The sequence below is a fragment of the Xenopus tropicalis genome, chromosome 4 (genome assembly GCF_000004195.4).
Source record: "Xenopus tropicalis strain Nigerian chromosome 4, UCB_Xtro_10.0, whole genome shotgun sequence".
NCBI lineage: Eukaryota > Metazoa > Chordata > Amphibia > Anura > Pipidae > Xenopus > Xenopus tropicalis.
This window is the reverse complement of record NC_030680.2, coordinates 112,641,870-112,659,175: the sequence shown is the minus strand read 5'-3', so window position 1 is coordinate 112,659,175 and position 17,306 is coordinate 112,641,870. Positions and strand designations below refer to the sequence as shown.

The 17,306-nt window shown below is 37.1% G+C and overlaps 1 protein-coding gene across 4 annotated transcripts in view; it reads right to left on the bottom strand.

The window, feature by feature from the left end:
- The window catches only part of kcnt2 (potassium channel, sodium activated subfamily T, member 2), a 196,843-nt gene that overhangs the window by 32,304 nt on the left and 147,233 nt on the right, over positions 1-17,306 (bottom strand). For 3 of the 4 annotated variants that reach the window (XM_031901050.1, XM_031901048.1, XM_031901049.1), the window contains exons 16-20: positions 16,082-16,311; positions 14,913-15,129; positions 10,380-10,485; positions 9,927-10,099; positions 2,919-2,990 (exon numbers count right to left, since the gene is read on the bottom strand). In XM_031901050.1, coding sequence (XP_031756910.1) covers positions 2,919-2,990; positions 9,927-10,099; positions 10,380-10,485; positions 14,913-15,129; positions 16,082-16,311 — 798 coding nt within the window. The remainder of the gene's footprint in view (positions 1-2,918; positions 2,991-9,926; positions 10,100-10,379; positions 10,486-14,912; positions 15,130-16,081; positions 16,312-17,306) is intronic. The other variant, XM_031901051.1, reaches the window with a different exon arrangement.

Genomic DNA, 17,306 nt, shown 5'->3' with positions numbered 1-17,306 from the left:
CAGAACAGAAATCAGTAAAACAGTTCTGTACTATGCAAGAGCTGGCCGAGGTAGGCAAAGGGGATTTCTGGGACATGAAGGTAAAAGGTGGTGCAGCACTCGAAAGTAAAGTAGCCTGAGCCAGGACTCGGGGTACTTAGGCACCTTCAGTGATTCTGTTCACTTACCTCCTTAAGTACCCCAGGTAGTGTCCGAGGCTTCTTCAGGAAGTAAGCGAATAGAATCGTTGATGGCACCTAACACCCTCCCCCAGTGATTCTATTTTTACTTCGTCTTTAAAGTGGAATTGTCATAACTATAACCATGAGCCCACATACACTAGTATTACAAAGTTTGGAATCACTATAAACTTGCTTGTCTTTTATGTCATGCCAACTCCTTGGCCAGTGCTTGACTGATGCAGGTTTCAACATGCAGCATAATCTAAAGCATACTTCTAAGTTATACCAAACCCATTTGGGGAGAAACAGGAAGCATGCATTCTGTCTCTGATGGACTGGGTGCCACAACTGGCACCCCTTAACCTTATCAAGATCGTGTAGGAAGATCTTCACCATAAAGTCATCTAAAAATCCTCCACAAGCCATCTGTGGCTCTGGGAGGAACTATAGAAGGTATGACTTTTTTCTTGAATATATATATTTCCTCACATTCTGATTATTATTATTACAAGCCATCAGTATTGTGCATATGGAAAGTTCAGCATGTTTAGACACAGTACAGAAAATGATGAAAATGGAAGTAGTAGAATAGTAGAATGCAGTTGCTGTGCTGGATACCACCCAGATCACATTTACTGTCTAGGTTGTATTTTATTTTCACTGATGGTGCAGAACATAAAATGATGCTTCACTTGTCACACACCATGATGAATCTCTAGCAGTGGAACGATCGCTGCTGTCTGATAATAACCATTTAATGATTCTATGGGGAGAATTGAAACACTGATATCTATGATACAGGAAGTTTGCTGTGTCATAAATGACATCATAAAAATAAAAACATGAAAAGTTAGTATTGCTTTATGCTCGGGGGCATCCTGATTTTGTATTTTTGGAGACATTTATTTCATGCAAAAAATATATACATATTCTTGAGCACAATACTTTCTATGAGAAAGAAAAGCCACGCAACATTGCTGGAAATTTAGTGGATAGCGTATTTTGGATAAATTAGACGGTAGGCTCATTCACATGCTGATATATGCTAGAGCCTTCCAGTACAGACAGCGGGAAACATTAAAGTAGCCAGTTACATATGACTGAACAGAAAGTCTTTTCAATGACCTCAATATATGTTGACAAATTGGAGATAGGTAATACTAACCTGTCTCTAGTATAAATGAATTAGAAGCCCTTACTGTTAAAGATGTTTTCATTTGTAATAGTTATACCCATTTTTATTAGCGTGGCTACCAATAGCTATAGATATTATGCAAACAGTAATTGCAAGAATAAGCAAAATAAAACATCTAGCTAGTCTAGATTGTCTGATTTCATTGGTTCTCAGGAAATTCTTTTGTTCATCCCGAACATTTTAAAATCCTTTAGCCATTTTAACTGAATGAGTCACTTGTAGTTTATTGTGCCTGGTATGTCCCAAATCATGAGGTGAAGCAGGCAAGTCAGTAAATGGAGAAGCAGGGTCATTTGTGAGCACTTAAAGCAGAAACATATAGACAAAATAATGGGCAACATCCAAACGACAACATGTTACTTGCAAAGAATTATTCACATTGCCCCATAGGAATGACAGAATTGCTCATATGGGCATTTGCTTTTATTTGCTGTTATACAATTTCCATGAGGCAATCATCATGTTCATGTTCCAATATGAAACTTTTATGATGCACTATAGTTCTGATGTTCAACTTCCTTGAGGCAATGCAATATGGGGCCATGCTATTTGCAATTTTCCAACTTTTTAGAAGCCATGCAATACAGGACAAAATAATTGTCAGAATCCATTCTCTTAGCATGTGATTCGCACCAGGAAACAAGAAGTCCTATGGGTGATAGCGATTTTGAGCAGTACTAGGAATTACCACCCCATAAAGCAGAATAGAATTTAAATGCTCAGAGAAGTGGAACACATCCTGATAAACTGACACAATAATTAGCAAAAGTGAGATACCGGGAAACCTTCTGGATTTCTCTGGTTCAATCTATAATAAATCTGGCCCTGTACAGCAGGAAAGGCAATGAAAGTGTTTGTTTCATACTCCAGCTTTCTCTGTAGAGCAAGACCTGGAAACTCAAGGTAATTCTTTCCTTTAGCCTTGTGGGCACAGCCATCCTACATCTCTTTAGTTGAGAAAATCAATCCTAAAGTATGTTGCTCTCTTGTTTTTTTTCATATCTGCATACTACCTTTGTTCATCCAAGAGTTATATCAAAATACATGCATGTCTTTATGTGATCTATAGAATGGGATATACTTATCTAACACAGTCACACAAATCATGCGACACAATTTCCACAACCAATATAGTCAAAGGCAAATGTATAACATGCAGTCAATATTCATAATGCCAGATATGCTTGCAATTATTATTGTTACTACTGATACAATATAAGTGAGTCATGCACATTTCATATGATTAGAGGTAAAACATAACAGTAGAAAGCAAATACACAAACTTGCACTATTAAAAATGTCTAAAAAGCCAGTATCGCACACAAGAGATAAATAAAAAGGTACAATGATACCATTTTTTTTTTTTTTTTTTTTTAGAAATATTGAAGAATGTTTGTACATGCAGAAAGCATCTTTATTTTTGAGGTTACTGACCCTGTAATGGGTTTACATGGGTATTACTAATATAGTCCTGTTGTAAGACCAGGTATGAATATTGACCACAATATGAACACAAGCACAGTACCACAACACTTTTTACACATTAAAACAATGTTACCTACTTGTCAATACAGCCCACCATGTAGTAGACCATTGGAAACCAACAGATTGCATCCAGAAAATGCATATCTGGCCTATGCATAAGAATTACAAAAAAAATAGATATACATTCTAATGTTACATATATTAAAGTCAATAACTGGATATTTACTGCTAATATTATATCATATATAGGTTTCCTTCCATGTTTAGACTTAATAGGAAAGGTGAGTGATTCAGTTTTACAAACTCAGTGACATTGTTTAATTCAAAACAGAGCACATGAACCTTTAAATGCTGATAAAGAATAGTTTGATACCTGAGGAAATACTGTAAGTGTTATAGAATAATACAGTGTTATGGATTATTTTTGTATGGATTGTACAAAAATAATAATTGCTATTAACTGATAAAGTGCCTTTTAAACTAATGAATTTGTTCACACATAGACATAGGGTCTTTATTTGTTTTTCCCCTGTCTGCTTTAAACCATAACTCTTGTTCCGTTCTGTTCATTCCTCCATTGGTTTCACATCATGCTTCTTCTGTTTAGATGGGTGGCAAGGCAGCTCAGTTATTAGCACTTGTGCCTTGCTGTGCTGGGGTCCTGAGTTCAGTTCTATCCAATCTGCAAGCCATTAGCATAGTCTACACATGTTTCTATTAGGTACCCCAATCTGTGCCCTTGCAGGTTAATTGGATTCTGATTAATTTTTCCTAGTATATTATGTAAATCTTTAAATAAAATGTCCTCAAAGCTATTCTTCTGTGGGATGATTATAAAAGGGACTGATAATTTACTTACCCTTTTTGTTTGCAGGCAGTTACCTAAAGTTGTACACAGCTAAGTTGGGACCTAGTTTGCAGTCTGTGTAAGTATGCTCCTGGTATGCTTTATGTTTAGTATAAAAGCAAGAAGCTTGTAGGGCTCCCTAACGTCCCTTCTTGGATTCCACCTAAGCAGGTAGGTGTTAGGTTAGAGCATGGGCAGAGGTAGGCCCAGTAGTGAGTTAGTTGTAAGGAATCAGGTATCTCTATTATAGCTTGCTCTAGGAGTGAGAGTTTCGTTCAGGGTATTTAGTGAGTAGCTTAATGCTCCCACCAGGAGAAGTAGAATTATATGTGTGTACATCCCTCAGATTAGAGACAGTATAAAAGAATAGAAACAGTGTAAAAGAATAGAGACAATATACAGAGAAAGTGTACAGACTTATGGCAAGGGCACACAGAGCATACAGCTGCTTCTCTGAGCCCTGCGTTTTTCTGTCCGGCTAAGAGAAGTGGATCCCATTCCCTGTGCTGCTCCATGTGTCTGCACTGAAAACGACCATATCGGTCTAAGTACAGGGACACGCAGCGGAGCAGACTGGAGGACAGAAGGAAAAACGCCTGCATTCCTGTTTTTCAGGTCGACCTCTGATCTGCTCTGCTGTGTGTTCCTGCACTTAGGAGGATACTGTACAGGACCCTGGACCCCTGTTCTAATCTTAATTTAACAGAGGCATCTGGGAGTAAATTATTATTTTACCAACAATGATACTGTCATTTGTATAAACCTAATTAAAAACAAATATCAGCAGGTTTATACACCACTGACACATAGTCCACAGCTTCATATTATAATTTACTGCACTCTAAAGATCAGCAGAAACACAGCTCCTAACAAGCAGGGAGATATATGATGCTATTTGGCTAATAAGAAAGAACACAATTAGGTGACCTGTAACACTGCAGATGTTGTGGAAAGTAAAATGCATTTGATTTTAAACTTAAATTCTCAGGTTTATCCCCAGTAAATATTTAATAAGCCATTATAAGTATGTGCTTTTTTAATAAAAAAAAGTCACAGTTCAAATCGTATTTGCAACACAATATTTCATATCTGTGGGCCCATTCTATGGTTTGACATATTAACTCATCCTGTAAGGGGCCAGAATTTTAAAATCTACAGAAATAGCTTTGCCTGTTTTACTGCCACGCTGTTTCAAATCCATCCTGCAATAATCAGCAGCCGTACATTATTCATAGAGCGGTGCACATATGCTCATGCACCTACAGCAGAATCCTAATTACCCATCTGAGTTATAATATACCCCAGGAGGCCAGATGCAATGTAATCCTAGCTTAAGCCTCAATGAGCAAACACAAGGTCATAATATTTCTTACACTGGAACAGATTGCAAAGTTGTGAACAATGTTACTGGCCAGCTCTGCATCTCACACAAAATCTACCCAGACAGAAGGGAAAATATAATGTAGGCACTTCTTTTAATGGCAGGGCAAAAATAGGTACTACTGCATCTGCAAACAAGTCTCTTCCTTCTTTTCATTTGATTTTATGGGGGTGGGGTAATAACAGCAGCAAAGTTTGCTACTGGTCTAGTAACCCATAGTCATACGTGGGTTACATTTAATGGTCAGACAATTAACTGGTTGCATGGATAACCTGGGCAGATTTTATTCTCTTAGGCTAAGGCTGATGCCACACGTGGCGTAGGGCTGATTTTTTCAGCAAGCGGAAAAATGAGACTTTGCATTCTCACGCGTTTTCATGCGTATATCGGCTACATGTGCCTGCACCCGAGCGTATTCCATTCATTCGGGTGCAGGCACAAGTAGCAGGCGTAGGGCTGAATTTTTGTCAAGCGTTTTTCCGCTTGGCGAAAAAATCAGCCCTACGCCATGTGTGGCATCAGCCTAATGCCACACGGCGTATTCCCAGCAAGCCGAAAAACACTTGCTGAGTATAAGCCCCGCTACTGTAAATTTAGCCTACCTTGTGCCTGCACCCGAATGAATGGAATACATGAATGTAATACACAATATCCGCCAAAAAACGTGAGACTTCATATTTTCAGCGGATATCGACTACATGTGCCTGCACCCAAGCATATTGCATTCATTCGGGAGCAGGCACAGGTAGGAGGGTATGGCGCTATTTTCGCAAAGCGTTTTTCAGCTTGCCGAAGATTTACGTCATACGCTAAGGGGCAGATTTACTAATCCACGAATCCAAATCCCGAATGGGAAAAAAATCGTATTAGAAATTAACATTTTGCGACTTTTTCATATTTATTGCGATTTTTTAGTCGCCGTTGCAACTATTTCGCGAATTGTCGCGACTTTTTCATAGCCATTACGACTTTCCCAAATTGTCGCGACTTTTTCATAGCTGTTATGACTTTCACGAACTGTCGCGACTTTTTTGTATTGAGCGCTTTCGTACTCGGCGCGTCAGTATGATTTTTTTTGCGACGGCGACGAAAAATTTGCGACAATTCATGAAATAGTCATGACGGCGACGAAAAAGTTGCGACAATTCTTGAAAAAGTTGCGACGGTGACAAAAAAATCGCAAAATACCGATCATTACGAAAAAAACGCATTTGCCCGCTTTCGGTCCGTTTGTGCATTAGTAAATCTGCCCCTAAGTGTGGCATTAGCCTTACATTCAATCACACTTACTCACAGAATAGTGAGTGTTTATTGTAAAATGAGAATTGTTTTTCAATTTCTGTGATTTAATTTTGTTTGGTAGGGCTACAGCATATTTGTCAGGGTCGGATTGGGCTAGTTGGTCGGTGCATGTGATTTAGGGGCATATTTAGGTCCGGTGCCTAGGGCAGCACCACACCTAAATACGCCCCTGCTTAAAGAGTGGCTTGGAAAACTTTTTGAACAAGCATAATATCGAAGGCTATTGTGATCTTAAGATCTACAGTTAGTTTAGTATAGATAAGTGAATATATATTTTATATGTGCGAGGATACTGATAGGTCTGTATAGATATGTGTATATATACAATCCAAATTAATTGTGTAATTACTTATGTAACTAATAAAACTGCACTTTCCTCAGTAGGTCTCCCTGTAACCATCTAGACTGGCACGGCTATTTATTAGCTTCTATGCACATTGTGTGTGTGTAGGATAAATGCCTTAGCTCTTACATACATTATAACCATTTTAAGTCAGAGAAGCAGAATGATATGTAAACTGGTACAGGTATGGGATCTGCTATCCACAATGCTCTGGACCTTTGGTTTTCCAGATAAGGAATCTCTCTGTAATCAGCTCCCCATACCTAAAGTCTGCTTAAAAATAATTTAACATTAATTAAACCCAAAAGCAATGCTTTACCTCCAATAAAGATTAGTTATACATTTTTGAACTAAAGGGCAATGTTCTAGCATGTTTTCCCTTTTTTGTTAAGGTTGCAAGCTTTTTAGTTTTTGAAGAAAAAAAAGATCGTGAAATATTAAAAATGAATGTGATAAAAATACATGAAATACACTCTATACCTTCCAATTCTTATTAGTCCCATTATAACTTATTCCATGGTTGCCCATATGCTCTCTTTGTGCCTTTTACCATAACTTGCACAATTAAAATATTTTGACAGCCCAAGGTATGCTAGCTAAGGGTTTTTAGGTCAACCAACTCTAGGCCTAGATGTGTCCTTTATACCAACAAGGTGAGAAACCCAAGGAAGGACCCTTTCTAATGCTTCTCCTAAAGTTCAGGGACAAGCCTGTATTACAGTGTTCAGAAAACCATGGAGGTAGAATAGTAGAGCCTTAGCCAAATTTGGAATCAATAGTACCTTTCCCTTATGTAGTCTGTGTTATATCTTAGTTGGAATCAAATACAAAGTACTGTTTTATTATTACAATGAAAAAAGAATTCAATATAGTTAAAATTATTTGCTTATAATAGGGTCAATGGAAGCTGTCCTTCTTGTCATTTCAAACTTTCTGGATAACAGGTTTCCAGATCCCATATCCATATAGTATATATCAAGTCAGCTGCACCCTGTGGATTTATATCAAATACATTTTCAGATTAAAATTTCCCAAAAATGTTAGCTTGGAAATGGGGATATTCAGTGAGACACATCTTAGACTTTTTTAAATTATACATTATGTAAAGGTAATTACTTGCTAAGCAAGATTACAAATGGTTCCAGTTACACTATAATTGCGGGCTAATCAGTGCTGGGCCAAGCCGGCTGGGCTCAGAAATAGGGGTAAGTGTTGCACCCTAGGCAGCTGCCTCTTCTGCCTACCCCTAGTTCCGGCCCTGGGACTAATAAGAATTGGAAGGTATAGAGTGTATTTCATGTATTTTCATCACATTCATTTTTAATATTTCACAATCTTTTTTTTCTTCAAAAACTAAGAAGCTTGCTACCTTAACAAAAAAGGGAAAAAATGCTAGAACATTGCCCTTTAGTTCAAAAATGTATAAACCATCCCCCGTCTCAAAATAATTCAATAACAAATATATCTTTCAGCGTGTTTTGGAAAGGAAATAGTGTGGGCTATTAAGTAGCTTTTCTGATTACAATATTTTGAAGTTACTCCATTTATATAGCACAAACTCATAAAAGGATGATGTTTTTACTGCACAATATTTCATATTAGAATGATTCATAAAGTAACACATACTGGGAATTTTAAGTGTCTGTTGATAGGCATAATGATTTTTATGATAATGTGACTGAATGTAGACATTTTTTACATAGTGACAACATATTTTTATTTTCTTAAAGGTGTAGTAGCCAAGTATAGAGTGGGTGAAATGTTCCCATAATAGAACTCTGGGATACTGTCCCAGAAGCAGTAGAATATATATATAAATGAAACCTATTACATCACCAATAACATTGTTGTGTTAACTATAAGGGTAAATATGCAATAATGTGGGTATTGCTTAAATAAATATCTGCAATATATACACTTCATAATATGTTCAGTTTAGCGACAATAGCCTGAATAAAATCTAAAATCCTACTTTAAATCTATCTTGCTTCTTGAATCTATTAGCAGTTTACATTTCTATTAACACTCCTAAGAGGGGACTATATCAGGGAGTGGAAAAAACCTACTAATGACAAAACTGATGATAAGGATGAATAGATAAAGAATGTAAAGGCTAAAGGGGAAATCGTGACTTTTATAACTTATTCCATGGTTGCCCATATGCTCTCTTTGTGCCTTTTACCATAACTTGCACAAGTAATATATTTTGACAGCCCAAGGTATGCTAGCTAAGGGTTTTTAGGTCAACCAACCAGTCCTAGATGTGTCATAACCTAACATGTATATTCTAGCACACAGATTAGAGGCAACATTAGCAGTTTAATTTAGTTTCTATTTTGTGTTACTGTAGAACAGTGTATTACATGAAATCACCTGCAATGAGGTAGTTTTTAGCAAAGGAATGACCCTTATTTGCAATCAGAGGCTGGGAAGATCAAATAAAGAAAGTAAACACCAGCCTTTTGAAGGTAAAAAGACCAATTTTCGGTTTAAATGTAGCTTGTCTGAAAATCAGGGAAGCATAACTAGGATAGCTTGTTTCATCTTTGGCTCCACCAAGGTGATGTTTGAGATCAATACCCCTACAGGAATCCCATAAAAACTGAGAACCTTACACGCTGCTGGGTATGCAGGCCACCTGTGGATGGCCAAGAGGACCACCAAACCAAGGAGATGATTGAGATGAATACTCCTACAGCCACCCTTTTAGTACAGGAATCCCATCGATAGTGAGACCATTATAAAGTGCTGGGTATACAGGAGGACACCTACGAATGACCAAGAGGATCACCAAACAAGGATTCATGGGGTAGATGCAAGGAAACTCTAAGTGGTGGAGTATGAAACAGGTGAGCCCCAACAAGGTTTAAATGTGATAATTATACAAACAGAATCTGTTGAGATGGTAAAGTTCTTGTATCCAGCTAAAAAAAAAAGAAGTGTGGATTATCACAGCTCTAATGAACCTCTAAAGTGTGCTAATTATTTCTTGGTAAAGGTGTACAGTATGTAGCCTCACTATACCACAACCCATCACAAACCAATAGAGGACAATTGTAGGGAGATATAAGAAGACAAAATAATTTTGCAATTTCTTTACATAACTAAATTTCAGCATAAGGGGATGTCACTTAAAATCCATAATTATATTCCAAAGTGTGGCATATAGTCCACTGATATGGACATGCATATTTCAATAAAAGAACACTTACGGGTTATCCAGTAGCAATATGATTGGATTTAGCTCCTTCTTTGGTCTGTAGTAAGCTCTGAGAGGAACAATGAAATTATACAATCCATTGCCTGCTGTCTCTGCAGCAACAATTATTATTTTATTCCTAAAGCCATAGGCTCTTGCATCTTCATAATAGTTGTGCTGGCAACCCTAAAACACAGGAAGACACATACATTATGCATGCACTTAAAACATTTGTAGCAAAATCTGGCCTGCAGTGAGTAGATCCAAAAATATAAATATATATATATATATATATATATATATATATAGAAATATATATATAAAAAACAAATACTGCCATATTTTAACAAAGTTTAGCAAAGTTTGCTCCAGTCCTAGCCAAAAGCAAACCATAGCAACCAATCAGCAGACAGCATTTGTTTCTACTTAAAGAGACAGACTTCCACAGTGACCACTCAGGTATTACCTTGTCCAAACGTAGACAGCAGAAAGGAACCTTTTCGTGCAGTAAGTGGCAAAATGTAGGGGAGCTTCCAATGTATGGAGAATTTGGTGGATATCCTTTGAGATACCTTGAAAAGGAAAAAGTCAGTTACTGAGTTTTCAAGCATTCTATATTTTCTTCTCTGTATAACAGTTATATACATTTTACCATGACCCAGCATCTGTACAGAACTATTGCAGCAGCAGCACTATCATTGGTGTGAGACAATCCCTGCCTTTATTTCAGAGATACATTCTACTGCACTAAATGAACTGAAGTGGCGGAGTTGAGACATAAATGCTACTCCATGTCAGTGGCTTCCTGATTGCTACACTGACAGATGGTGGCACTTGGAGCAGTGGTGTAACTATAGAGCAGCAATCCCCAACAAGTGATTCATGAGCAACATATTTGCTCCCCAACCGCTTGAATGTTTTTCCCAGTGGCCTCAAAGCAGGAGCTTATTTTTGAATTCCTGGCATGGAGGCAAGTTTGGTTGCATAAAAACCTGATGTTATGCCAAAACAGAATTTTTTTTAGGCTGCCAGTCCACATTAGGGCTACCACTTACCATTTGAATGTGGCTTACGCATATAAAAGTTGGGTACCCCTTCTATAGAGGAAGCAGACCCTGACACTCCTAACAAAATTCAAGATGGGGAGCTGCTGTGCACAACTCAGAAGGCTTGGATCATTACTACTATAGAAATGCTGAACTGGTGTGGTAAAATCTGTATATAAAATATGGCATTTCTAGGAATATTCATTTTTAAAACGTTGTTATCTTCTAAATTCTCATAGTTATTTCAAACCTCTGCATTCATGCCGTTTGCCACTCGCACAGGTGTTTATTTAACTCAAACTGAATCTCAGCCCTGATGCGTTTTGCAGAATCTGTAGTAACCGGTTCTGGTTTATTTATTTATGTGCACCTCTGAGGGAAAATAAATATTGTGTAGTAATGCATCAATGAATTATTGTAGGCAATACTTTTTTCCATAATACATTTACTCAGTTGTAGTTAACCATAATGGGAATTTAGAATGAAATGCTCTCCTAAGAATTCAGCTCAAGAATAATTTTTCATTGAAGTGTTTTCACATTTTGCCCAGATATAAACTGTATCTAAAAGCCCAAATTGTTTTCTGCACACAATTCACTAAAAGGTATCCCACTGAGTACATGGAGGATGCTACAGCCCTTAATTTTCGAAATAAGATGCTTTTCTTGTTCTCTGGGCAGGCATCCATGTGACCTCTAAGGCTTAATGGACATGGTACTGCAAACCCTTATAGCTCTTAAGAATGATGCTAAACTTCAGCATCGGCAGGAGAGAAAACAAAATTCTCTTAATGTGATCTTAAACTAGAAAAACTGCAATTTGGGCACCCCAGTGACAATCTCTCCTGCTGATTTCATTTTCTAGACCATTTCATACAATTTTATCAAAAGCTCAGTTGTAGATTTTTAAAACTATCTTCTAAATGAAAATAGTTTCAAATTATGTGCGGAATGAATCATGTAAATGAACAATTCACTATATAAATTTCCATTTTTTGTTAATTATGAACATTTTCATGCTCTGAATGATTTGCAAAAAAAGAAAAGTAAGGTTTGAATAACAGAAAGAGCAGAGGGGAGTAAAGCCAGCTAAACGTGGCATAGAAATAGGGACATCTAAAGGCCATTTTATATCATTCATTGGGAAATTGTCATAATTGGCATTGGCTACCTTTGCTTAAGAGGCTGTATTTGAGCCATCAAAAAACCCAACTCCAGTGGAAAGCTGCATGTCGAGATGGAGGCGGATTGCTGAGAGGGAAATAAGGAACATTACCTTGATGATTTTCCAAAACATTTTTAACTGTCTCCATTTAAAAAGTTTTTTTTTTTATTTCTATGTGATGGAATGTATTTTGTTTTCATGATCGTTCTGTAATATAACACTTTATAACTTACATAAAAGATAACCCCAATGGCCATTCTTCTTTGGTGGAGTGGATTTTTTCAACTGATACAGATTCGCTGTGAAAATTCACATTTTGTTCATACGTTATTACTACAATTTCACAATGCATTTTGTTTCATTGGAAAATTTGCACCATTTTGTTCTTTTCCATGTCTTTGTGATTTTTTAGCAAATCAAAACAGGGCAGTTTCACTCAGCACTGTTGGCGTCCTCTGTCTCAATACAGAAAAGCTATTATTTTCATGTATATAGATAACAAGGACTGCAGAGAAATCTGCTTGATTTCCTCTATCGTGCTAAAGATGACTTGTCTACAAAACATGACTTTGGGAACTGGTAAATACTATGGGTAACTATTATGTGAATAAAGTGGGTGCTCAGTGTATCATTGTGGCCATTGCCTGAACCAACCACAAGTTGTATGACATGTAGCACTTTTTGTGAATGGAGCACTATTTACTGGTGGTACCAACGGCATGAATACATGTTGTTTTGACCTTGTATCTAAAGGGTATGAGAAATACAGCCCCTTAAGCAATCAGTGCCTGCAATAATGGTAATATCTACCTGAGTAGCTATGTGGGGAAGTTTCTAGACTGTGGCTAATGCAGTATTTGAAAACTTGTCAGCAACCTTACCATTTATAGGCATTCACTTGCATTGTATGTTACACCCTTTTACTGAGCCCCAGTATAATAATATATGGCAATGGGTTAATAAAGCAAATTGTATTTAAATGATACAGTAGGTATGCTGCATTCAAGGTTCACTGACACTTTATCTATATATCATACAAAGCTCTAAAAGATGATATGTGTATAACAAATGAGATACAAATCTATAGAGTGTATATATAGATAAGATATGTGCAACATTCAAAGCATAATTTAATCTCTGCTATAGCTGCAGTCTTACTTGCTTAGATCTGGTGGCCGAGAAATTAAACATTTCCAATCAATTTCTGCCTGATAGCACCTGCCATAGGCTGTACATTCCCCATTCAAATAAGGGTGCAAGCAGGAAAGCCCATTTTACCCCCCTGCTTGTATGTGGGAAAATTATTTAGGTATTAAAACTACCAATCACTGCAGCAGAATGAAATTTGTCATTTTCTTTTACCATACTTTTATCTTTGAGTAGCTGTTCATTGAGAGTATGAAAGTGATTCATTGCTTAATGAAATATCACAATGTTCCGAGGATTCCTGCATAAATGCAATTTAATAGCCATACAATATTAATCACTCCTTTCATGTGTTAAAGGGGACAGTACTAATAGCAATAGCAAATCGGAATAGCAATAGTAGCATATTGGAATATTTGTGAACATTCGGTTGCATGATGTTATTGGAGATAATGGATGCATTTTTGTAGGACATTATAGTTTTTGTTTGATCAGTAAGCAACTAAAATATTTGCAGCATGATCATAAACTCATAACGTGAGGATTTCTTGATAAACTAGTTATCCAGAGACATGCTCAAGGGCTTGTCAGATGAAAAATGACATCTAATTCCTTCCTATCATGAAACTAAGTAGCAGAAAAACCTTCCATTATCTAAAATAAATTGTAGAGAAGGAGCAGAAAATGTTGGTATCTTGTTTGGAGCAACAAGAAACATTTTTGCATCAAACCACTAAAAGCAAACAAACTTTTTCTTATTTAAGAAAGCCCTCTCAGGGAAACATACTTCAACTAATAATTTTTTTTCCCCAAAACCCCACATGAGTTTTTTTTACTCATGTGGGGTTTCCTTTATTGCTTTGTTTCCTTTATTACTGGAGAATGGCTGGAATGACTATACAGTAATATATGGCTTTTCTGAACAGACTGTTCTATGGCTGGAAGAGATAAATTGAATTCTGACCCTGAACTAAAACATTAAAGTAAAATTAGAGCAGTGGTTTGGGGTATTTCCTAATGGTGCTTTGAGACTACTTCAAAAAGCTTTTTCAAACAACAAATTTTCTTCAAATTGGTACCGACTGAGCACAGCTGCACCAGCCATTTATGGTATAAACAGTGTTACACAGGTCAAAGTAAAGTGTTTCTGTCCATATATTTGTTCATTTTAGGAAAAGGTCTGGAAAGAATTTAAGAAGAACACAGCAAAAAAAAAAACCCAAAAAAGCGGAAAGTTCAATTTGTTTTGCTTTTAGTGTTTGGTGAACATGTGTGATGGACGGTGTTAGCTAACTAACTGTCACAATACCATGTAAATAGTATAATATTTGGGAAGAATGTATATGTTTATATATATTTCTCTCTCATTAAAATTGTAAGGTCTTGAGAGCACAGTCTTCTCCTATTGCCTCCTAAAAATATGTCTGACAATGTCCACCTACCCTGGGTGTAGACTGTTATAACTTGTGTCCCCATAACCTGTAAAGTGATGGACCAGTAGATGCCACTATATAGATAATAATTATATCCATATATACATTTTTATTTCCATCCTTTTTCTTGCTCTGTGATATTTCTACCATACTGAAGAATTTAGCAGTTATGACAATTAATGTTACATATTAACTTGATCTTCAACATACTCTTTGGCTTCAGAACATTCATCATCTTCAGGGTTGGTCTCATCTTCTGATTGGTCACTTAGAAGATCACATGGCTGTATAGCGGCATTATCAGCTACTTCTAGCACGGGAGCAATACTGGGTCTCCTTCCTTCTTTGCTGCATTCTGAAGGAAGCGTAAGTGTTGGTCCACTAGAGGAATGGCATGTTGTGTCTTGTAGGTCTATTGCCACTGTGCCTACAGGAAGATATCATTACAGTCAAAAAGAATATTAATATCTATTATTTCCGTTAAAAATATACTATATATTAAGTAGCAAGTTGGGTTTATATAAATAGCATTTTATACAAATATAGGCGAAGCCTTTAAATGTATTCACTAAACTGAAATGAGTTATTAAAGCAACGAGAAACTGTTCATGTTTCTGACACTGTTCTATATAGTTTCAGCAGAAATGAAAAAAGACACAAATCCATGCCGTTTAATTCCCTGTTCAATTAAATTACACCCTTTACTTAATCTAGTGATCCCCAACCAGTGGCTCGTGAGCAACATGTTCCTCTCCAACCTCTTAGAAGTTGCTCTCATTGCCCCCAAACCAGGTAGTTAATTTTGAATTCCTGACTTGGGGGCAAGTTTTGGTTGAATAAAAACAAGATTTACTACCAAATAAAGCCCCCTGTAAGCTGATAGTGTGCATAGAGGCTCCCTAATAGCCAATCTTAGCCCTTATTTGGCTCCTCCATGAACTTTAATGGTGCTTGTGTTGCTCTCCAAGTCTTTTTACATTAGACTGTGGCTCACAAGAAGAAAGGTTGGGACCCCTGACTTAATCAATTCCATGTACCGGAATATTTATCTTAAAGTACTGTACATAATTTTTCAAGACAAAACAATCCCAATGTAACAACATTATATTACCAATTATATAGTGACTGGTTTATTATTACCCAATAAACCTTTAAAGTTTCCAAGCATGTTAAGGCCTTGGACCTTTCTAACATAAAGTGCAATACTAAGCTCTAATATTCTTGGTCGGTGTTTGAAAGTCAGACTTTTTGCTGGAGGACAGGTATAATAATTTTATAGATACTAGAAAACCTGCTGGAAGAAGGAACATATTCTATCTGTAAAGTTTTAAAATGAGTGCAGTACTATATATATAGCATTTCATACTAAATATACATACCCATACTTGCAATTATACTGTGCACAGGTAGTCTGGAGGGGCCGTGGTAAGAGGACTTGTATTTGCTGAGCTTTTCAACACGCTCTTGCATTTTGAATGCAGAATTCTCTTCTTTTGTAACATGGATGTAAAAGCAAGTGTCAGTGGCATTCATAATGTATCTTGGTCCTGGGTTCAGCAATATATTCTTGTTATCTTCTCTTCTAACACCCGTAAGGCAGACACCAAACCTAAGTGATGATAATATTAATAGATATAAGTTCCAATTTTTAAAGTATTTAGCCCACAAAAAGTTGTAAAAACCAGTTGTTCTTACAATTCATTTGAATTCATATTCTGGATATCTGAGGCATGTTGTGTCAGTCTTTGTCAATTCTCTTTGCTAAAATGGTTAATCATTCAGGCAAATACTCTTACATTTGTTGACAAACCTTTCAGATGAGCTAATGTATATTTGGTAAGATATATGGTTCCTGCTGTTGGGACCTGCCCATGCTAGAACCATGGACAGTGCAATAACTGGCAGTGCCGGGCTGGAATGTTCAGGACCCAACAGGGGCTGGCAACTCATGAGTCCACCACCTCAGCCACAGAGGCCTCCAACCCCATTGCGAACCAACCCGACATCCCCCTTTCCCAATGCAAAACTCCCTGCCACATCCCCCTCAGCACCATGTTGTTATCCCAGCAACATGTACATTGTCTTTCTCCTAATATGGTGGATTTCTCCTGGTGACCCTCCAGTCCAGTCCAATGCTATTGAGTGGTGCATTTGCCTCACAAGCCACAGGAAGCTTCTTGAACCTAACTGTATAGTAAATAGTGTCAAAAGGTTGATCTATACCTGTATCTGTTTCTGCATCCAACCAAGGCCAGATGTCTGCAATCCTTTTGGCAAGAACCCTTATAAGCCAGTCAGTTCCTGCTACCACTTGTTTGGTCATTCAACTAGCTAGTTCTGAACTGAGTCCATAGTTGTTGTCACAGTCCTTGCTTATTGTCTTAATTAATCAATTCTGACCTCTGTCTTTAGTATTTTGCCTGCAAGCCATCTAATGAGCATCTACTACATTCTTCCTTTCAATCAAATCATACACGATAGAGTCAACTTGTACAAACCAGCATATGGGCTCCAGCCCCTTACTGCAAGCTGTAATAAATAACCTGGAGGAAATATTACAATTTCACCTAGCTAGTAAAGCTTCCTTTTAGTCCTTTTATTTGA